This window comes from Natrix helvetica, assembly GCF_964273705.1.
Source record: "Natrix helvetica genome assembly, chromosome: 9".
NCBI lineage: Eukaryota > Metazoa > Chordata > Lepidosauria > Squamata > Natricidae > Natrix > Natrix helvetica.
The window spans coordinates 19,172,180-19,195,842 of NC_138560.1; the positions used below are offsets into that span (position 1 = coordinate 19,172,180).

At 46.5% G+C, this 23,663-nt stretch overlaps 1 protein-coding gene across 3 annotated transcripts in view; it reads left to right on the top strand.

Annotated features, from left to right (window-relative positions):
* The window catches only part of MAP7D1 (MAP7 domain containing 1), a 94,788-nt gene that overhangs the window by 64,759 nt on the left and 6,366 nt on the right, over positions 1-23,663 (top strand). For all 3 annotated transcript variants that reach the window (XM_081962027.1, XM_081962029.1, XM_081962028.1), the window contains 10 exons: positions 6,930-7,052; positions 7,801-7,940; positions 9,165-9,292; positions 10,853-11,109; positions 12,896-13,082; positions 14,074-14,233; positions 16,513-16,617; positions 17,960-18,013; positions 19,640-19,703; positions 21,322-21,430. In XM_081962027.1, coding sequence (XP_081818153.1) covers positions 6,930-7,052; positions 7,801-7,940; positions 9,165-9,292; positions 10,853-11,109; positions 12,896-13,082; positions 14,074-14,233; positions 16,513-16,617; positions 17,960-18,013; positions 19,640-19,703; positions 21,322-21,430 — 1,327 coding nt within the window. The remainder of the gene's footprint in view (positions 1-6,929; positions 7,053-7,800; positions 7,941-9,164; positions 9,293-10,852; positions 11,110-12,895; positions 13,083-14,073; positions 14,234-16,512; positions 16,618-17,959; positions 18,014-19,639; positions 19,704-21,321; positions 21,431-23,663) is intronic.

A 23,663-nucleotide genomic window follows, 5' to 3' on the forward strand; every position in this document is an offset into this window, starting at 1 on the left:
CCTAAGGCGGTACTAGATCTCACAGCCTCCTGGCTTCTAGCCTGCTGCCTTAACCACTAGATCAAACTGGTCTAGTTGGTCCCAATCCACGGGGCCTTTGCAATGACATTTCTCCTCCTAACTGTATGTTTCTGGAGCAGCTCTTTACAATAGGTCTCATCTGAAATGCTAAAAGTACTATGAAATAAGATGGAACTCCCCCAAAATATAACTATAAAGTATGTGGGCAATGTGACCCCCCCCCCCCCAGCAGCCAGCAGAGCTGAGAGTAGATTCAGACAGTGAGGAGGTTGGGGAGGAACATGGGCCAGTCCTGGAGTCTGGGGAAGGCTCTGATGAGGGTTCTGTGTCGGAGGCAGAGAAGGGTTATCAGCTGCCTTCAGAGTCAGTGATCAGTGTGTCAGAAGAACAGCTGGAGCCTGTTCCCAGTGTGCGCATGCACAGAGTGGCCAGACGAAGGAAACAGCTAAAGAACAGGGGTCGACTTGGGAGTAAGGCCACAGGTGGATGATAAATGGCCCCTTCCAGAGGAAATAAAAGAGGAGCAAAAGGGGAGGGGAGTTTGCAGGAGACAATTAATTCGCTTAATTGGTTCGTGACTCTCCGAGACTCCTTGCCAAGTTTTGCGGCTATCGGCCTGTCAGCTCTCCAAGCCAGATAAGGTCTGTGACTGTAAATCCTCCCTTGAAAGACTTTGCTGGATGTGAATGAGCAGAATTCACAGTCAATTAATAAATGGGTTTTTTGTCAGTACCAGGAATTTGCTACATGCTCTTGGGAAGCCTAGATTAGAATAGTGGGATATTAATAAGCCACGTTTATTTTGACCCTTGCAGTGATGGGGATGTCTAGCACGGACACTACAAAATAGGAGAGCACCACCTAATGTCCTCCAGATGTTTTCCGTGACAGTTCCCAGATGTTCAACCTGAAAAGCATCTTGACCCTCCTGTGGAGTTATCTCTCCGTTGAGGGGAAATTTTACCCCCTCAGCCCCTACAAGCAGATCCTCCAGAGCTGACTCCGACAGGCTCCAATTACTCTCTGCCCTAACCTCTCTTTTGCTGCTAAAGATAGTATTTCTGCCCGCCATTGTTTTGTTTCCTCGTTGCTTAGCGATGATGAAAAAATATCTTGAGCATCTGAACAAGATTCAGGAAAAGGCCAAACGGAAGGGATGGTTAATGCGTGTGGAATTAGGTGCGGTCCTGGGGCGAAATTATTCAGACAGCAGTGTGCTCATAGGTATGTATGGATGCCAAGAGAAAGATTTCAACTTTTTCTTTAAAAAAAATAAATAAAGGGCCTTTTTAGGTAAAAAAAAACAAACCCACAAATCCGTAATCACACAATGTTGAGATTAGTGGATGGGAAGGTATTTGCAGCAGTGACCAAACCAAATTGAGCAAGCCTCTAAAATCTAAAAGTATTAATTTGTATTTATTTATTTCTCAATTTATATAGCTGCCCATATTTTTTGGAGTATACGATGCACCCGAGTATAAAACGCACCAAGATTTTGAAGAGGCAAATTAAAAAAAAAAGTTTTTGCACTCTTGCAGACCTCCCGAAAACGGCCCATTTTTTTTCCCAAAAAAGGGCATGAATAGCCTTTAGGAGGCTTGAAGAGTGCTCCTGGGGTGGGGGGTGGGGGCAAAAATGAGCCAAAAATGTCTGTTTTTTTGCGAAAATGGGCCCGTTTTTTGTCAAAGGCATAGCGTTTAGGAGGCCGGATTCACTTCACAATCTTGCTACTAACTTAACAATGGCAGTGATTCACTTAACAGCTGTGCCAAGAAAGGTCCTAAAATGGGACAATGCTCACCGAACAAATATCTCATTTAATGAAAGAAATTTTGGACTCAATTGTGACCATAAGTCGGGGACTACCTGTATGTTAAGATATACAGGTACACAAAATAAAATATATAAAAATAAAATACACCCCATCTTTCTCTTACTGAAGTTTTCAAGCTCCTTAGAGTAGTACCATACATAATAAAGGGATGTGGTGGCTCAGTGGTTAAGACGCTGAGCTTGTCGATCAGAAAGGTCGGCAGTTCAAATCCCTAGCAGCGCATAACAGAGTGAGCTCCCATTACTTGTCCCAGCTTCTGCCAAGCTAGCAGTTTGAAAGCACGTAAAAATGCAAGTAGAAAAATAGGAACTACTTTTGGTGGGAAAGTAACAGTGTTCCGTGCACCTTCGGCGTTGAGTCATGCCGGCCATGTGGCCACCGAGACACCTTTGGACAGCGCTGGCTCTTCGGTTTTGAAAGGGAGATGAGCACCGCCCCCTAGAGTCAGGAACAACTAGCACATAAGTGTGAGGGGAACTTTTGTCTTTATACATAATAAAGAGCATTAAAATGCCCTTTATATTCTGTTTTCTAGAGCCAATGAAAACAAGCTTTGTTCCGAAAAATGCTGGCATTTCGGATGAGTCTCTAACGAAAAGGTTTCCCACTGTTAGGGTGTGGGGTATTCCTGGCTATGATTAGCCACATGAGATTTGCTATTTCAACCTCCCATTGTTCATATTTGTGTCTGTTGCAAGTCACTTCCTCTGGCAGAATCAATAAAGCTGAAGGTTTTTCAGGCAAAGGTTTCTTTTAATGTCAATCGAGCGTCAACATTGTTTACAGAATTATCAGCCATGCCCAGAATGTCAACATGAAGTTTGCTATATAACTATTACAAAGTTCCTTTAATCTCCCACAGTGTGCCGGGCAGCCAATGGAATGATTAGGCAACCAATGGAATTATTAGAAACTGAGAAACCGGCTACATGTTCAGGGCATAAGGAGATAAATCAGCTAACCTTGGTTTAGCAATAGGACTTAGATACCGCTTCATAGTGCTTTGCAGCCCTCCCTAAGTGGTTTACAGAGTCAGCCTCTTGCCCCCCAACAATCTGGGTCCTCATTTTATCCATCTCGGAAGGATGGAAGGCTGAGTCAACCTTGATCCTGGTGGGATTCGATCTGCCAAACTGCTGGCAACAGGTGATCAGCAGAAGGAGCCTGCAGTACTGCTCCCTAACCACTGCGCCACTGGGGCTTATTTGCCAGTTTAGTGAAACTGAAAACATCCCTTCATATATCATGAAGCGAGCTCTTGTGAGATTGTGAGTTCTGCACAACATTCCTCCAATACTTTTGGCTCGGGTCGAGCAATCAACACAAACAAAAGTGTTCAGAGGGAGGGGTCAAGATGGTTGCTGAAGTTGCGGCCGCCATCTTGACTGAGTTCCAGAATCAACTACCGTGTTTCCCTGAAAATAAGACAGGATTTGACCCCCGAAATAAGCGCTTGGCCTTATTTTCGGGGAGGTCTTATTATTTTTGAGGTGCAGGAGGCAGCGAGCGCGGTCACCTCATGGCGGTGGCTGTGTTGCAATATTTTTGGGGAGGTCTTATTATTTTTGAGGTGCAGGAGGCCCCTTAACCTTGGCCCGCGACCCACGGATCAGTTGATCCAAAGAGGGCCACAAAGTTCTGTCTCTGTTTCTGGCACACTCTTGCCAGCCCTAGCATCGCTGGGACTGTTCTTCACACTTACGACAGTTGCAACATCCCCATTGATCAAAATTCAGATGCTTGGCAACTGCCTCCTATTTACGACTGTTGCCATGTCCCAGGGTCATGTGATCACCTTTTTTTAACCATGCTGGGTGAGGGATTCTGGGACTTGAAGTCCACACATCTTAAAAGTTGCTGAGGTTGGGAAGCACTACTTTTACAACTATGAAGAGGAAGCAAAAGGAAGGCGGTGGCAAAGTCCACCTTTGATTGAATCCCATCAATCAAATCGTCCCAATCTGAATTTGTAACTCTCTTTCTACCAAGAACTGCAATCCATTAGGAATTAATCTGTTGAGAGTGGTAGGCAGATAGTTCCAGGACTCGGGAGGAGTGGGCCAGTGGTGGGTTCCTGATCCCATTGCAACCAGTATGGTGCAACGGGGACCGGCGTCCACCACATGAATGCACGCATGCGTACTTACCGCCTGTGACGCCTCCGTAACACTCCAGCTGCTCGGCTGAGCATCGCACAGGCGGCGTACACTCCGTGCGAGTGTGCGGAAGCCCCGAAGAACTCAAATACCAGTAAGAAGCGTGGGCGGGAGGATGGGCCCTCCAGAGCACCATACCGGAACGGTACCTGGTGCTCCCAGCAGGCATTGGTACGCCCATACCAGGACGTACCAGTCGTAACCACCACTGGAGCGGGGACACTGTTGCTCTCCTTGATGCCTTCTTTTTTTTTTTTTTTTTTGTCATGCCCATGAAGGCAGTTGCAGGCATCACTCTGTAATGCCAAAGATCTAAAAGCGTCTCTTGCAGAAAGGATGATGGGTGAAGGTTCCTGGAATATTGTTCCTGTGTGGGATAGGGGCCGAGGGGCTAGTACTTGGGCTGGGTTCCACCTTCTAACATAGCCAGCCCTTCCTGGACTTTGGGCAAGTTGGTGAAATTCAACATTTTTCCCTACCAGTTCTGTGGGCGTGGCTTGGTGGCAGTGGTGGGTCATGTGACTTGGGTGGGCGTGGCAAATTTTAAAAAATTAGAATATTTTAAAATTCTAATACATGCTTAAAAAAATTCCGACGACCGTGCGGCACAGTTGGTTGTTGCACAGCTGATCTTTGGAACTTTTTAAAAAAGATTAGTATTTTTTAACTACCAGTTCTCCCGAACCAATAGTTAAAAAATGCTTTAAAAAGTTAATAAAAAAAAGTTCCAATGATTGCGCGGCACAGCTGATTGTTGGAACTTTAAAAAAACTTTTCAAAGCATTTTTAAACTACCAGTTCAGGTAAACCGGTAGCATTTTTACTACCTGCTCGGGCAAACTGGTCCAAACTGGTAGCATTTCACCCCTGCTTTGGATCACTCGCTCCCTTACAGCACAACCTACCTTGCAGGGTTGTTGTTACTGGGGGAAAGGGCCATAGAGATGGCTAGTAAGTTGACTTCAGCTGCAGGAGGAATGGGAAGACATAAGCCTAACATTAGTTAGAATGGAGAACAGGTAGTCCTCAACTTACAACCATTCATTTAGTAACAATAGCATTGAAAAAGTGGCTTGTGATTGGTTTTCATGCTTACGGCCATTGCAGCATCCCCATGGTCACATGATCAAAATTCGGACCCATGGCAACTGGCATGTACGTATGACGGTTGCACTGTCCTGTCCTGGGATGCATGTATACAATACAATAGCAGAGTTGGAAGGGACCTTGGAGGTCTTCTAGTCCAACCCCCTGCCTAGGCAGGAAACCCTATACCATTTCCGACAAATGGCTATCCAACATCTTCTTAAAGACTTCCAGTGTTGGAGCATTCACAACTTCTGGAGGCAACTTCTGTTCCACTGATTAATTGTTCTAACTGTCAGGAAATTTCTCCGCGGTTCTAGGTTGCTTTTCTCCTTGATTAGTTTCCACCCATTGCTTTTTGTTCTACCCTCAGGTGCTTTGGAGAATAGTTTGACTCCCTCTTCTTTGTGGCAGCCCCTGAGATATTGGAAGACTGCTATCATGTCTCCCCTGGTCCTTCTTTTCATTAAACTAGACATACCCAGTTCCTGCAACTGTTCTTCATATGTTTTAGTCTCCAGTCCCCTAAGTATGCGCCAACTCCATGCATACGCTAAGCCCATGATGGCAAACCTATGGCACATGTGTCTGAGGTGCCACGCAGAGCCCTCTCTGTGGACACGTGCCCCATCGCCAACTGCCCTTCTGCTTTCTGGTGCATTGGCTAGCTAGTCTTTGCAGGCGCCGGGGTGCTGAAAAACGGCCTGAAAATTCCCCCCAAAACAGGCAAAAAACAGGCTTGTGTTTGCCGACCAGCTGGTCTTTGGATTTCCAATGCTCTGGCATGTGCAAAGACCAGCTGGCCAGGGCTCTGGCGCACACACATACACATCATGTTTGCATGCACATTCTGGTTTGGGCACTCAGTGCTGTAAAGGTTCGCATCACTGCGCTAAGCCTTCAGTGCATGGGCTTTTGGGCAAAAAAGGCCTAAATGGGTTGCCATAGAGCCGGGCCGGGTGGGCGGGGACCACTCACAGTTTCCGCTACCGGTTCGGGTGAACTGATCCGAACTGGTAGAATACACCTCTGTTCCTAGCCAGCTTCCAATGAGCAAAGCCAGTGGGTCAAGCCAGATTTGCTTAATGACTGAATGATTGACTTAAGAACTACAGGGATTCACTTAACAACTGTGGCAAGAAAGGTGGCAAAACTCACTTGCTAGTCTTGCTTAGCAATGGAAATTTGGGACTCAGTTGTGTTTGTAAGTCAAGGACTAAAGTATAATCAATATTTCCTGTCCTTGGGCAAGCACAGGGCTCAGCTTCTTTTTTCTCCCAATATCTTAAAAACTGGTTCCTTTGTACCAGTCCTGCCTTCCACACCTGGTTCAGCTAACCAGAATCTCATCTTGGCACCTGAGCTACAAGTTGGGGAAGCACAGAGGCTCACATGGTTAGGATGCTGGTCTGACAATTGGCAAGGCCGTGTTTGAGACCCGGTTGCTGCCATGTGATGGAGTGAGCTCCCGTCACTTGCTCCAGCTCCTGCTGACCCAGCAGTTCAAAACTGGGCAACCACGAGTAGATAAATAGGTACCACTTTGATGGGCAGTTTCATGGGGACAGGAGAAGATCCCCTAACGGAGTGTCCCCTGGGCAATGGTGATGTCACGGGCTAATCCTCTCAACCTGAAAGTGCTTTGGTGCTCCTAACATAACTGTAGTAGTAATGATAGTAGTAGCAGCTACAAGTTTTGAGGAAGGAATTTGGAAAGGTAGACTTGAAATCCAAGGAGCGCTTTGCCGCTCCAAACACTAGAAGGTTGGTCCAGGATGAACCTGAACCAGAGCTTGGATTAACCAAAAAGTTTGTTTTTCCTTCCCCAGACCGTAGTCTTCAACTTAGTGCCTGGGAGAGCAGCATTGTGGACCGGCTGATGACCCCAACTCTTGCCTTCTTGGCCCGCAGCAGAAGCGCAGTGACGCTAGCCGGCAATGGCAAGGAGCAAGGTAAGCAAAATGGTCTAAAGGGGCTAAAATGTTACGTAGGGGAGGGCGGGGGGTGGGGGTTCACCAGCACCCTGAGCAAGCCACGAAGATGCCAGAATAATGTCGAGTTTTGCAATTGCATCCGGCAAGCCCTGCTGTTGCATCCTTATGTTGATTTGTTCGTTTTAGCTTGTGTTCCGCGAACGCAGACGTCATGTTTATGAACCAGGGTTTGTGCCTTAGCATGTCATCTTTGGTTGATTGAATAAGCCAAGAGTTCCCTAAAAATTTCCGGCTTTGCAAACTAATAGGGAGGGGAAGGGCATAGTTTGCGCCTGGGGCTGGCAAGCACACGCGCACACAGCTCCATTTCCATGAGTGGCATGCACGAGTGCCTGAGGCTCACACAAATGGAGTGGGCATGGACATGCTCGCTCAATGCTCGCATGAACATCTTGGGTGTGGCTTGGTGGGCATGGCAGGGGAAGGATACTGCAAAATCTCCATTCCTTCCCCACCCCACCAACCTGCTTTCCAGCTCCGTTCTCCTGTGCAGGGCAACAAAAGAAGACCCGGCCGATCAGCTGGGACTCAAGAGGCAGAGAATAGATGGGGGCGAGGCCAGCCAGAGGTGGTATTTGCCGGTTCTCCAAACTACTCAAAATTTCCACTACCGGTTCTCCAGAACCGGTCAGAACCGGCTGAATACCACTTCTGTAAACAATCCTAGAGAAGATTCAAACCTTCTGCTTTCATTCACCGCCAACAGTCCCCGTGTGTCCCCGCTCAGCTTCCGCCAGCCCTGTAAGCCCCTGCAAAAACCAGCGTGTACACCGATGTGCGGAGCGACGGCGGCCACCAACCAGCAGCCCTGATGTAACGCCCCGGAATAAGCCTCACTCCTCTCCTGTAAGTTGCTATGATTTTTTTTTAGCCATCCCAATTCTTTAGATCGGTGTTTCCCAAATCTGGCAACCTCGAAGAATTCGATGCCCAGAAAGTTGCCAAGTTTGAGAAATGCTGCTTTAGATCCACGTCTTTTATTATTCCCACCAAAGTTTCCTCTTGCCTGTTAGAAGCAAGAGACTGGAAGGCTTAGGGTCTTGAGCGCTGCAGTAGCTCAGCTTTCCCTAACCTGCTGTCCTCTACTTACTCCAGATGTGGGGGGGCTACATCTCATTTTCAACCTGCCTATTGGGAGGAGGAGAAGTATAATAAACTCGAGGTGGGGTGGGGTCAGCATTTTGAGGAAATTGCAGGAGTTTCATTCAATGGGAAACGAAAATTGTCTTCTCAGGGGTTGTTTTCCAGAATTCACTTAATTCCTGGGGCTTTCTCATAGTCTTCTTCCTGAATTAAATCCAAGTCCTGCCCTCTTAGGTAGAAAGGATTGCCTGAAGTATGGGGGTGGAAGAGAGACACTGATTAGCCAAATGCTACATACATCAGAGGGACGTGGTGGCTCAGTGGATAAGACGTTGAGCTTGTTGATCAGAAAGGTCGACAGTTCGGCGGTTCGAATCCCTACTGCCGCATAACAGCTTCTGTTACTTGTCCCAGCTTCTGTCAACCTAGCAGTTGAAAAGCACGTAAAAATGCAAGTAGAAAAATAGAAACCACTTTGATGGGAAGGTAACAGCGTTCCGTGTGCCTTCGCCGTTAAGTCATGCCAGCCACATGACCATGGAGACGTCTTCGGACAGCGCTGGCTCTTTGGCTTTGAAACGGAGATGAGCACTGCCCCCTAGGGGTCAGGAATGACTAGCAAGGGAAACCTTTACCTTTACATACACTAGAGCTTTATATGTTCAAACATGCTGCTGCTGTTGACTGGAGAGATGGATGAAAACCAACATAGCTTTCAGTTGCTAAGCAACTGGCTGCACAGACAGGAACAGAAAGCTTGACCCAACCAGCACACTAGCAGTTCTGGGACTTCCATACATCTTAAAGGAGTGAGGATTCTGGGAGTTGAAGTCCATACATTGCCAAGATTGAGAAGCACTGTTGTCAACAACCCCCCGCTTTGAAGATGCTGTTACTGTGAACTGATTTGGCCCAGCGCTCTGGAGAACAGCTTCTCTGCCATCAAAGTGGCTTCTGCTTTATGATTCTTTCTTCTCCTGTTCTCAGCATCAGAAAAAGAAAGAAAAGAAAGACAAGGATCGGGAAAACGCCCAAGAAAAGAGTGCCTTAGCCCTCCGCAAACGCTACTCTACGCCTTCTGGCCAGGCACGTCAGCTGCATGTACCCGAAGGCAGGTAAGAGAAGCCACAAGGATCTTGACAAGAGGCAGAATTAATTTAGCAATGGCCAAAAGGACTTTGGGAAGCCAACTTTGCAGTCATGTCTGATTGTGGGAGACGTATATCAAAAGTCATTTCAAAGAGGGCAGAATATTTAGATAAGATTGGAGTTAATGGCTTTCCTTGCATCTACGTATATATTTATATTAGTTTTATACTTTTCATGTAGTCAAATGACTAAACCAATAAAAATTCTATTCTATTCCATTCCATTCCATTCCATATTTTCTATTCTATTCCATTCCATATTTTCTATTTGATTCGATTCATTCTTCCCTAATTTCATTCTATTCTATCCTATCCTATCCTATTTTCTATTCCATTCCACTCCATGTATCAAAATTCAAGATGGTGGCCATGACTATATGGATGAAGCTGCCTGCCAAGAATGCCTCTGTTTGCAATAATGCTCTTTTTTCCTAACCTCATAACTCTCCCTATTAGGATGATAATTCCATTTTGTCCAATCTATCACAAGAGTCATCAAAATTGCAGTTACAGTAAGGGTATCATTCCAATAATTCTGAGTTTTGGGACATAATTCAGAAAAAAATGCTTTGTTGCATCCAGGGCTGTGAAAGCAGCCTCAGTCTGGAGCCCTTTAAAGCAGCTGCATCTCTTCCTAGGATTGCAGGACAGTTTTAGATTCACATGCCTCCGTGCTCTGAAGCACCTTTTGCAAATGAAGCTGGGAGCTTTGCGCAGCCAAAATGTGTAATTCAACACATTCAACACTAAAATTGCAAATTTTAACAGGACTTTGGGGTTGTTGGTCTTTTTTGCGTGTTGTTCCTGCTGGGATGATGTTAGATGCTGGGCATGAGTTCTCCCTGGAAATGATAACATTGGAGAGTTATTTTGTCCACTTCTGCTCCAGGAAGGGTCTCCAGAATAGGACTCGCCCACCAGTGGCCAGCAGAGCTGGCAGCAGATTTCGACAGTGAGGAGGTTGGGCAAGAACATGGGCCAGTCCTGGAGTCTGGAGAGGCTCTGATGAGGGCTCTGTGTTGGAGGCAGAGATGGGGCCAGGGCCATCTGACAGTTCTCAGCTGCCTTCGGAGTCAGACATCAGTAAGGTGGACAAACAGCTGGAGCCTGTTCCTAGTGTGCACATGTGCAGAGTTGTCAGACAAAGGGAACAGCTAAGGAACAGGGATCGACTTGGGAGTAAGGCCACAGGTGGACAATGAATGGCTCCTCCCAGAGGAAATAAAAGAGGAGTAAAAGGGGAGTGGAGTTTGCAGGAGACAATTAGTTTGCTTAATTGGTTTGTGACTCTCCGAAACTCCTTGCCAGGTTTTGCAGATACCAGCCTGGCAGCTCTCCAAGCCAGATAAGGTCTGTGATTGTCAATCCTCCCTTGAAAGACTTTGCTGGATGGGAATGAGTGGAATTTACAGGAACTTAATAAAAAGGGGTTTTTGTCAGGACAAGGAGTTTGCTTCGTGGTTTGGGGACAGGCTGTTTCTCCCACCTTGTCTCTAATGCCATCTCCTCTATGCCTCCCTTTGGCAGCCCAAGCCCAAAGCCCAAGCCAGCGTTGCCAGCTGTGGCCAAGCACCGCCCAGCCTCACCAAGCCCGGGACCCAGCACTTCACATCGGTCAAGCCTGGCTCGCAGTGCACAGTCTTCACCCAAGAGGCGAGTTCGCAGGGAGCCCGAGGGCCAACCAAAGGCCCGGGAACGCAAGAATGAATCAAAGGAACGTGGGGCAGCTTCTCCAGCCCCAGAGGAGAGCTTGAAGGCAATGGGGAGCAGTGAAACACCAGCAGGTGGGTCATAATTGGTTTTATTTAACACTGAACTAGAGGAAGCAGTGGCTCAGTGGCTAAGACGCTGAGCTTGTCCATCAGAAAGGTCGGCAGTTCAGCAGTTCAAATCCCTAGCGCCGCGTAACAGAGTGAGCTCCCATTACTTGTCCCAGCTTTTGCCAACCTAGCAGTTCAAAAGCAAGTAAAAAATGCAGGTAGAAAAATCGGGACCACCTTTGGTGGGAAGGTAACAGTGTTCCGTGCGCCTTTGGTGTTGAGTCACGCTGGCCGCATGACCACGGAGACGTCTTCGCACAGCGCTGGCTCTTCGGCTTAGAAATGGAGACGAGCACCGTCCCCTAGAGCTGGAAACAACTAGCATGCATGTCCGGGGGAAAAGACTCTAACAGCCGATAGATTTTCCATAAAAGAGGACAGAGAAACTGGCAGGATCTGAAGATGCTGTTATTATACCACGTGATTAAATCAAGTTTCAATAGTCCTCATAGGGTCTGTTTCCCAACTTGGCCTCTCTCATAGGGAGAGCATTGTAATGTCCACTCTGCAAGGTAAGCTGAGATGGACTGCATGCAGGCAGCCTCCTTAACCATCTCAGGGGAAGCTCATCAGATGCCTTTGTCTAGCTTGGACAGAATCTATGGAGCTTCTCAGTCATCCAAGTTGTCCCAAAGGTGCTTTTTTCAAGAGCCAACTGGACTTTCTGGTTTTTCTTTTGAAGTTGTTTTGCTTCTCATCCAGAGCTGAAGCGGCTTCTTAGATGAGAAGCAAAACGGCTTCGAAAAAACCCAGAAGCTTTCTCTTGAAAATGCACCTTTGAAGAAGTTAGGAGAAAAGGGGAGAAGGGAAGAAAAATGATTAGAAGTGGAAGTTCTGTGAGAGCCTAAGAGAAAATGGATAAAAGAGGAAGACGGGGGGAAAGAGTTGTATAAGTAGATTAAAAGGAATAGTCGTACGATTGGTATTGTTATGCAACTAATTAAGAAATAAAGTAATTATAGTATATTGCTAACTGTAGAAAAAAAAAATGAAAGAAATGCTCCCCATGTTAAAACGTAGCTAGAGGATATATATTGCTTAAAGTAAAATAGACTAATATAGAAATATGAGATGATAATTTTGGTGTAATTTTTGAAGGGGCAATTGAAGATATTGTTTATGTATTAAGAAAAAACGAGTACAAAAAAATGGAACATAATGGAAGAAAATAATTTGGCTGAAAGTGAAAACCAAGCTGTGATGTAAAATGGGTTATGTAAATGAGAGGATGTAAAAGGAAAGAGCTGGTCAACGCTTTGTTCCTACAATGTGTATAAAGTTGTATTTAAAAAAACTTTGAACAAAAAGAAGAGAAAATGCAACTTTGGGACTAGCTTGGATAATGCTAACCATGGTTAATTTGGGGGGAGGCTCCTCCTGTTAGGTAAAGCGTGTCCTCTTGGTTAGTTTAGCAATAACTTAGCCTCAACTTAAGAGCATTGTGTGAATGCAGTTGTGGTGACTATCCAAAACCACTGAAAAAGTAGTTTCTGGGCTATTTTAACCATCCCAGAGCCTCATCACAATCAAGCCAACCTACATTGTATCTATATGGTTTTTAATATGTCTGTACACCACCCCGAGTCCTGTTTAGGAAAGGGCGCGGTTTATAAATAAAAGTTTACTTACTTACTTACTTACATCTTCCCTTCCGTTATGAATGTGATGCCTGGGTGGAGATACTGGTGAGCGGGTGAGGTGGCTCCTCTTGGGGGAAGTGGCCTTAACCCCTGTGTTTGTCTTTCCATAGAAATCACTGCCCCCTCTGGGGCTGCCAGCCCGATGCCTCCACCTCCTCCCTCAACGCCAGGCAAGCCGATGGCTGGCACCACAGACCGAGAAGAAGCTGCGAGATTGCTGTCTGAGAAACGGCGGCAAGCCCGGGAACAGCGGGAGCGGGAGGAGCAGGAACGGCGGGAGCAAGAGGAGCGGGAGCGGTGAGTTTTCCAGTGGAGTTGAAGCAAGGTTTCTAGCCCTCATGGAGGAAGATGCTATTATTTGTGTTCAGAGAGTTGTGTTCTGACCTAGGCTTCCCAAAATCCCGAAGCAGACTCCTTGTCCCAACAAAACCCCTTTTTTATTCATTTGAATTCCTCTCATTCACACCCAGTAAAGCCCCGGCAAACAGTCTTTCAAGGGTGAATTTACAACCACAGACCTTATCAGGCTTGGAGAGCTGCGAGGCCGATGACTTCCAAACGCCATGCTGTACAAGGAAATACTTGGCAAGGAGCCTCTGGGAGTCAGGAACAGATCTTCATCCTCATGAATTGAACTCATTGTCTCCTGCAAACTCCACTCCCTTTTTGCTCCTCTTTATTCCTGATGGGAGGGTCCATTCACCATCCATCTGTGCCTCTACTCCCGAGTCGGCCCTTGTTCCTTAGCTTTTCCCTTCTCCTGGCAGCTCTGCGCATGCGCACATTGGGAACAGGCTCCAGCTGTTCTTCTGCGCCACTGATCTCCGACTCCAAAGCCAGCTGACAACTCTTGGACGGCCCTGACCCCCTCTCTGCCTCCAATGCAGAGCCCCCATCAGAGCCTTCCCAGATTCCAGGACTGGCCCATCTTCCTCCCCAACCTCCTCACTGTCTGAGTTTGTCACTAGCTCCACTGGCTGCTGGCGGGCCACAACAAGCTGAGCATAATGAGCCTTCAAAAAATGTTCCATGTCACCATCTCATCTCATCTCATTCTAGGTCGAGTGTCTCATCCCTTAGGGAAGAGATGAAATACTCAACTGAGAATGGGTGAAACGAGATGGCGACATGGAACATGTGCAGAGTTTTATTTTTATCTTTTCATGACCTGAGTTAACCTTCTGGAATGCAAGCGTATTGTTCCCGGGGCATGCTAAAATGCCCTTAGCGGGTGCTTTTCCTCCTTTTCGTGGTTTATGCTTCAACCTTGACTCTTGGCCTCCGGCAGGTGCCAAGCAGAAGAACGGGCTCAGCAGGAAGCTAGAGACCGCCTGCAGCAGCAGGTTGAGCTGGCTAGGCAGGAGGAGGAGCTGGCCCACCAGGAGGAGCAGGAGGCCCAGGAACGGGCCCGGGCGGAGCAGGAGGAACAAGAACGGCTGCAGAAGCAGGTATGTTGCAACTCTTCTGACCTAGGCTTCCCCCAAAAAGCACGAGGCAGAATCCTGGTCCCGACAAAACCCCTTTATTAAACGAAGGATAATTCCTCTCATTCCCATTCAGCAAAGGCCCGGCAAACAGTCTTTCAAAGGTGAATTTATGGCCACAGACCTTATCTAGCTTGGAAAGCTGCCATGTACATATTTTCCAAAGGAGATGCTGTGCAAGGAAAGACTGGGCACAGAGTCTCTAAGATTCACGGACAGATCTTCACACTCCTGAAACGAATCTAACTACTGAACGAACAGATTATTTCCTGCAAAAGCCCCCTCCCCTTTTGCTCCTCTTTTATGTCCTATGGGAAGGGCTCTTCACTGTCCATCTGTGTCTTTACTCCCAAGTCTACCCTGATTTCTGACTTGTTCTTTTCTTCTGGCAGCTGCCAGCTCTGCTGGCGGGCAACAACAGCGACTTGGGGGATTGGTCCTAACATAACTTTCAGTCACTAAATGAGGCAGTCGCTAAATGAGGACTGCCTGTCCTGCTAAGAAGGGTTGATATTTTGCTGATGCAGGAAGAACTACCTTCCCCTTTACAGAGATGGATCTCTGAATTTTTCCAATGGTGGGGCAAGACGAGCTGCCTTTTTTCCTCTGGTTTTTGTGGGGGGAGGGTCGGACTCAGAAAGTCCCACTTCCTCTTCTGGACCTTCTGCAGCAGCTGGAAACGGGGGAGGGGGGGAGAAGCCTTCTCTTGTCTGGAAAATGCTCACCAGGAGTGGTTTTCAGCAGGTTCTGACCAGATCTGGAGAACCGGTAGCGGAAATTGTGAATAGTTGAGTAAATACCACCTCTGACTGACCCCGCCCCTATCTATCTATCTATCTATCTATCTATCTATCTATCTATCTATCTATCTATCTATCTATCCATTCATCCATTTCTCTCTATCCACCCACCCATATCTATCTAATAATAATAATAATAATAAGTTTGAATTTATTAGCCGCTCCCTTTCCAAGTAGGACTCGGGGCGGCGTACAATGGAGCATATAAAACATAGAGGATGTATAAAAAGCACATAGACATACATACAAAACACACATACACATACACGGACACGGACACGGAGGAGGTAACAAATTACATCATATAGACAGTTAAAAATCAACATTAAAATACCCCAATTGTAAGAACCCAATATGCAATTAAAAATTTAACGTTTAAAAGACAATTTAAAAAAACAGTTAGGAGGAATAAGAGAAATTACGATTGAGCCAGGCCAGATAATTGAAAGAGGTGGGTCTTCAGCTGTACACGGAAGGAGCGGAGATCGGAAGTAATCCTGATGTCACGGGGGAGGTCATTCCACAGGGCTGGGCCCATCACAGAGAAGGCTCTGCTCCTGGGTGTCGCCCCCCGGCACTGTTTGGCGGACGGCACCCGGAGAAGTCCCTCTCTGTGTGAGCGAATTGGTCGTAGGGATGTGTGGGTCGTAGGGATGTGTGGGGCAGGATGCGATCTGTCTGTCCATTCATCTGTCTGTCTGTCCGTCCGTCCATCCATCCATCTCTTTCTCTCTCTCTCTCCCCACCCACCCATATCTATCTAGCTAGCTAGCTATCATCTATCTATCTATCTATCATCTATCTATCTATCTATTTTAATTTGTCAACAGGTACAAGGAAGCAAGTAGAAAAAACACATGAAAGAAATGGCACAAATAAATGGATATAAATAAGCAAAACAGAGCCATAAACACATAAAAAGAGTACATATAAATGGGAACAGTGGGACAGGGACGGTAGGCGTGCTGGTGCGCTTATGCACGCCCCCTTAGGGACCTCTTAAGAAATGCGAAAGGTCCACGGTAGACAGCTTAAGGTAAAAAGTATGGTAGGTAGAGGAACTAACAACCGGATCGAGTAGGATGTTCCACACATTTACTACTCTCTTGCTGAAATCATTTTTCCTGCAATAAAGATGAGAACAGACTACATTCAGTTTGTATCTATGGATGGCCCTTGTGTTTATTGCAGTTGAAGTAAAAGTAGTCATTAACAGGTGGGACGTTATGGCAGATTATCCTGTGCACTAAGCTCAGGTTGGAATGTACCTACCTATGTACCTATAGAATGTATCTATTCTCTGTCCCCCGAGTCCCAGCTGATTGGGAGGGAATGGGGATTTTGCAGTATCCTTCCCCTGCCACGCCCGCCAAGCCAAGCCCACAGAACTGGTAGTGCAAAAATGGAATGCCACCACTTGTGCTCCCCTCTCCTTCCTTGCAGAAGGAGGAAGCCGAGGCTCGGGCCCGGGAAGAGGCTGAACGCCAACGAGTGGAACGAGAAAAACATTTCCAGAAAGAAGAACAAGAACGGCTGGAGAGGAAGAAGGTAAGAGGGTTGCCCCAGAATCCCAAGGTTGGATGCACCTGGAGTGCTGCGCCAATTAATCATGCAAGATGTGGACGTCTCTAGAATAGTTTGATCCTGTACAGGAGAAAGGACACTTGGCGGGTTTGCTTCCAAAGCAAGCAGGCCAGCTTGTCTCAGCCACTGCGTTGGAGAGCAACCGTCCCAGTCGGGTGGAGGGATCAAATGGGGAATAGCCTGGAGGCGTTAGGTAAACCCAAGACACAAGGTCTGACCAGCGGTGGGATTCAAAAATTTTAGCAACCGGTTCTCTGCCCGCACAGAACGCTGTTACTTTCCCACCAAAGGTGGTTCCTATTTTTCTACTTGCATTTTTACATGCTTTTGAACCGCTAGGTTGGCAGAAGCTGGGACAAGTTAAGGGGAGCTCACTCCGTTACGTGACACTAGGGATTCGAACTGCTGATCTTTCTTTTTTAAAATATTTTTTTTATTTTCAAACAAACACACAACACATATAACATAAAAGCCTCTTCAATTACACACAGTATGTCGATTGGTTACAAAGTCTTTCTGTGTCCTTTCCGTGGTCCTCACTTGAATTTTATCAAAATTCACATATTGGCAATCAAGATATCTTTGTATACCTTGTTATTATGCTTCCTCCTATTCTAAGACATTCAATCATTTTAGCATTGATAACATTCTGTAATAGTTTCCAATTCCATGTTTTTCCCCATTATTAATATCATCAATCTAATATACATGTATACAAATTGTAATAATTATGAAACATCCATTAAGCCCAGCTATTATTACATCCTTTCAACATAAGGCATGTTAAATTTGAAGTAAATTTATATTATAACATTTTATTACATTAACCTGAAATCATCCAATGATATTACATCTTTATAATCTATTCTATATAGAATTGTTTACCTTTTATAAAAAGGCTTTTCAACATCATCTCCATGATCCTCACTTACAGTTTGTGTAAGATTTCATATTATCAATCTAGTATATATAAATGCTTTGTTATCATTATTAATCATCTATTTGACTATAGCTGTCACTACGTTGTACATTACACTTAAAATTTAACTATATTTAACTAAATTCATTGTAACATCATTCTATTATTTTAGCATTGATAACATTCTCTAATGATTTTCAATTCCATGTCGATCTTTCTGATTGAGAAGCTCAGCGTCTTAGCCACAAACATCCAAATAATGCCCAAAATAATTTCACTGTTTCATAAATCAATCTTCCCCTCCTGCTGTGACTGACGAGACAGCAAATGTTTGCAGCTCAGCAGGGATATTTTGTGACTACCTTTTCATCTTTTTTCTCCTTGCAGCGCCTGGAAGAGATCATGAAACGGACACGAAAAGCCGAAGGAGTTGATGCCAAGGTGATTGATTTCCCTGGTCTCTGTTCTGACCGAGGCTTCTCAAAATCCCAAAGCGGACTCCTTGTCCTCCCAAAACCCCCTCCTTTTTATTAAGCTACTGCGAATTCCTCTCATTCCCATCCAGCAAAGTCCCGGCAAACAGTCTTTCGAGGGTGAATTTAAAACCGACAGACCTTATCAGGCTTGGAGAGCTGCCAGGCCCATATCCTCCAAAGGCAACGCGTTACGAGAAAACACTTGGCAAGGAGTCTCTGGGAGGCACGAACAAATCTTAACAGAAATCAAGTGAACTAATTGTCTCCTGCAAACTCCACTCCCCTTTCGCTATGGGAGGGGCCATTCACCAGCCACTTGTGCCTTTACTTCTGGGTCGGCCTCTCCTGGCAGCTCTGCGCATGTGCACATCGGGAACAAGCTCCAGCGGTTCTTCTGCCCCACTGGTCTCCGACTCCGAAGGCAGCTGATAACTGGCATACGGCTCTGGCCCCCTCTCTGCCTCCGGCACAGAGCCCTCATCAGAGCCTTCCCCAGACTCCAGGACTGGCCCATGTTCCTCCCCAACCTCCTCACTGTCTGACTCTGCCACTAGCTCCAATGGCTGCTGGAAAGCCACAACAGTCTCTTCCAGCAGATGAGAGGACTGTGAGCTGCTGTCTCTGGCCTTAAATAGGGCGATGCCTTCAGAAGAGATAGCCAATGGCAGCCCTTCATCTTAATGAATGGGAGCCCAATTCGGCCTGCCGGAACTCTTCAACGTTTATGTGCAGCTGAGTCACAGAGGTTTTGGGTCCACCACTTGGCAGTCTCTCTTCTGCTGTGCCCCTCTTACAATAGGGCAGCCTTGGGTTTCCAGAACCTTACATCAGGGACCTTTGCAGATACTCAGAACCAATGGACCATCTTCCTTCCAATCTGGATCGGTCATCGGGACCAGGGGATTAAGTCTTCTGAGATTGACCGTATTTTACCATAAAACGCTCCAGACTATAAGATGCATCTAGCTTTTGAGGAGGAAAACAAGGGGGAAAAAATCTGCCTCTGCCTCCCAGCATCCATCTGGTATTCTTTTGGCCTGCTTGCCACTGCCCATTCGCTGCCACTGCGCCCATTCACCACGGCCCATTCACCGCCACCCATTCAGCGCAGCCCATCCACCACCACCCATCCAGCGCAGCCCATCCACCGCCACCCATTCAGCGCAGCCCATTCACTGCCGCTGCGGCCAGTTCTAGAACAGCTGATTGGCACTGAACCAACCTCCACCCACAAACACATTTCCACCCACTTTTTGGGGTGGTGAAAAGGTGCGTCTTATACTCTGAAAAACGCAGTATATAGTCCGAAGCAAACATTCCAGGAGAGAGAAGTACCCCGAGGATGGGCTCCAGCACGAGTCCCAAAGCTCAGAAAACAGAACCTCTGCCCACGATGACTGACTGCAACTGGATCTTGCAATATTACCCTGGGACATGTATATTGGCTTCATTTGTGAGTCTTCCTTCCTCCCACGAGAAAATAGCAAGCATGGATGCTTCTTCTGCCAACGTAATGGTTGAGGACCTGCTTCTTTCTTGCTTAATATATCTCCCGTTCCTTTTCTTTTCTTTTCTTTTCTTTTTTTTGCAGAAGAAAGAGGAGAAGAAGATGGTGAATGGCAAGGAAGAGAAGCAAGAGGATGGAATGGGTCCAGGTGAGAATCCCGCTCAGCATCCTTGTTATGAAATCTGAATATAGGTTGTCCCCTAACCCTAACCCTTAGAACCATTCATTTAGTAACCAAAGTTGCAACAACATTGGAAAAACGTGGTTTACGATCGGTCCTCCCACTCGTGACCATCACAGCTTCCCCAGGATCCAAAATGAGGGGCTTAGCAACCAACACATATTTACGATGATTGCAGCATCCTGGGGTCATGAGGGGTCACTATTGGTGACCTTTCTCAGCTGGCTTCCAACAAGCAAAGTCAGCAGGAAAGCCGGTTTTGCTTAACGCCTGTCTGATTCTTTTAGCAACACCGATGTTTCACTTAACAACTATGGCAAAAAAAAGCAGGTGTGACTTAGTTAATAACTGCCTTGCTTAGCAATGGCCCTAATTGTGGTCGCACGTTGAGAACTACCTGGAGTCTCTGTGAGCCTGTTTCTCTCCTTTTTAAATGAACTCGGCTTCACCATGGATGAATATGGATTCATTCTGGATCCCATTGAGAAATCCAACTTTTGTTTTTGGGGGGAGGGAGGAGGAGGAGGTCCTAGGATTCTGTGGCTTCTATGGCAGTGGCCCCCAACCTTTTGGGCACCAGGGACCGGTTCCGGGGAGAGGGGTTTTCCCGTGGACCGAAGAGGGCCTTGTTTTGTGTGTTGCCTGCATCCCATGGATGGGGCTTTGCTGGTTTGTGCGGACTAGTTTCTGGCATGCCACGGACCAGTGTCGGTCCACGTTAAGCCCCGCCTTTCTCATGATGTGCTCTGCATATAAATTAAATAGGCAGGGTGACAGTATACAGCCTTGCTGGACTCCTTTCCCAATAGTGAACCAATCAGCGGTTCCGTGTCCAGTTCTCACTGTTGCTTCTTGACCCACATACGGGTTTCTCAAGAGACAAATTAGATGGTTTGGTACTCCCATCTCTTTAAGAACTTGCCGCAATTTGTTGTGATCCACACAATCAAAAGCTTTAGCATAGTCAATGAAGCAGAAGTAGATGTTTTTCTGGAACTCCTTAGCTTTCTCTATGATCCAGTGTATGTTGGCAATTTGATCATGGGCTGCCTGCGACCCATGGATGGGCTTTGCTGGTTTGCGCGGACTAGTTTCTGGCGTGCCACGGACCTGTGTCGGTCCACGGACTGGGAGTTGGGGACCCCTTGTCAGTGTTCCAAGTAACACCCCCAACGAAAGAGGACTCCGAGGCTTGAGTTTCCTCAAAGATCCCTTTTATTAGAGATGTCCTATTGGCACATCTGGGAAAACCCGAATCTGAAAGCTTCCAGGTTTTCCCCCACCCAAGTGAAAGTCCAAGTCCCTGCCCATCACCCACATGTCCGTCACATGGCCCAATCAGGCACCTTCCATAACTGGAGATGCCTCCCAGTCACACCATCGCAGCTGCAAGGCAAGACGGCCTTGACTCTATGAGAAAGAAATGTTATTTTGACTATATCTCTCCCATACTCCGTACAATCCCCGCTCCCATTTTTCCACAGCATTCAATGCGGCAGGCCGGAAGGCTCAATGCCAAAGGGGGCTTCCGGGCCTGCCATCCCTACTCCAAGGTGCTTAATAGAAGATTTTCTTCCATCTTCAGGTGGCAAGAAATACCCTGGAAGCCTCCCCAAGGAAGAAGAGCTGCCCGAGATGCAACCCTCGAGCCCGGCCAGTCACAAAGGGCTGAGTCCAGACGGCATGCAGCACAGGTATATAAAGAGTTGGAAAAGCAGGTCAGAACATGGCAGGAATGCCATGGCAGACACTTTGCCAGAATTCCTCTTCTCTGTTGGTACAGAGCTCAAGTGGAGCTTCACGTGTCATTGTTTAAGTCAGGGGTGTCAAACACAATTTCAGGGTTGACCTCGGAGGGCTACGGTGGGCATGGCCATCTTGACGTCATTCCAAGTCGGGGGGGCGCCGGTGGTGCTCCGAGCTCCCTGCCAGCAAAAACAGGCTCCGTTTTCGGCTGCCACGGCCTCCTGCAACCCTCTACTAGTGAGAACGGAGCTCAGGAGGGCTGTATGCTGAGCACCCAAAGAGGCAAACAAAATGCTCCAAAACTCTAAAGGCTTTTAGTCAGGGGTGAAATCCAGCAGGTTCTGGAGAACCAGTAGCGGAAATTTTGAGTAGTTCAGAGAAGTGGCAAATGCCACCTCTGGCTGGAAATGGGGATTTTGCAGTATCCTTCCCCTGCCACGCCCACAGAACCGATAGTAAAAAAAATTGAATTTCACCACTGCTTTGAGTGCTCTCACGCCAAGATCTTATGAAAATACCCAAACCGTTACAAGATCTCAGGGGGCTGAAATCAGGGTTACAGTGGACCTCTGATTGCATGCAGGAGCCAAATGGCCAACTCTTCCTGGAATACAAGAACTTGAGTTGTCTTCACTTCCTTTTGGTGTCTTTTTAAAATTCCCATTGGAGGTGGTGAACAACTTTTAAGACAATGACTTGCCCAGCCCTTGAAATTTGGCAGCAACATTATATATCTAGCCTCTATGTCAGTCATTTATATCAATCATTTTTCTCTATGTATCATATCTGTCTGTCTATCATCTATCAATTCTATATCACTCACTATCACCTCTATCGTTATCTATCTATCAATCATATATCTCTTTCATCTATCATATCTGTCTGTCTGTCTGTCTGTCTGTCTGTCTGTCTGTCTATCTATCTATCTATCTATTTATCTATCTATCTATTTATCTATCTATCTATCTATCTATCTATCTATCATCTCCATCCCTCCATCCCTCCAACCAACTAACCAACCATTCAATTTGTATAGCCATCAACCTCAAGCCAATTGGCTCTGGGCAGCAAACAATATCACACTAATTAAAACCATAAAAGTTACAGATTATAAATATATATAGGCAGCTGAAAATGATCATAATAAACTTACCTAAAAATGAACACTGCAACCAAGTAATGGTGGCGGGGGGAGGGGGGGCTAATATTTCCAGGACCACACAGCCTGATTTTATTTATGTACTTAAAACACTGATTGATATAGTCACCCATCTTTCCCCCAACTCAGAGAGGCTCCCAGTTAAAAATTAAAAGACACAAATAATCATTTTAAAACCTGCAAAACTCAGCCACATAAAACACAAAACATTAAAAATGAACCAAACCTGCTTCCAATCTATGCTAATGTGCCATCGTCTAATCCAGAAATCTCCAAACCTGGCAATTTTAAGGCTTGTGGATTTCAATGCTTCAGCCAGTATGGCTGGCTGTGGAATTTTGGAAGCTGAAGTCCACAAATCATAAAGTTGCCTGGTTTGGAGACCCCTAATCTAATCTTTAAAGATTAGGATTTTGAAAGCTTTAAAGGTAAAGTTTCCCCTCACACATATGTGCTAGTCATTCCCGACTCTAGGGGGCGGTGCTCATCTCCGTTTCAAAACCGAAGAGCCAGCGCTGTCCAAAGACGTCTCCGTGGTCATGTGGCCGGCATGACTAAATGCCGAAGGTGCCCGAAACACTGTTACCTTCCCACCAAAGGTGTTTCCTATTTTTCTACTTGCATTTTTACATGCTTTCGAATTGCTAAATTGGCAGAAGCTGGGACAAGTAACCAGAGCTCACTCCGTTACGCGGCGCTAGGGATTCAAACCGCTGAACTGCCGACCTTCTGATTGACAAGCTCAGCTTCTTAGCCACTGAGCCACCACGTCCCTTAGCTAAAAGGCTCGGGGCCACCCTGAGCACCAAAGGAGGAATGTTCCAAAGGCCAGGGACTACTGCCAAGGGAGTGATGTCTCCTGCTGCCTGCCTCAGTTGACATTCCTCAGTTGAAAGGACCCACAGCATCCCCAATCTACTACAGATAGAACAGGTAGAAACTGCCAGGAGTAGATGGTCCTTCAGGTAACCAATCACAAGCCAGGCAGGGCTTTAAAGGTGACAACCTGCACTTTGGATTGC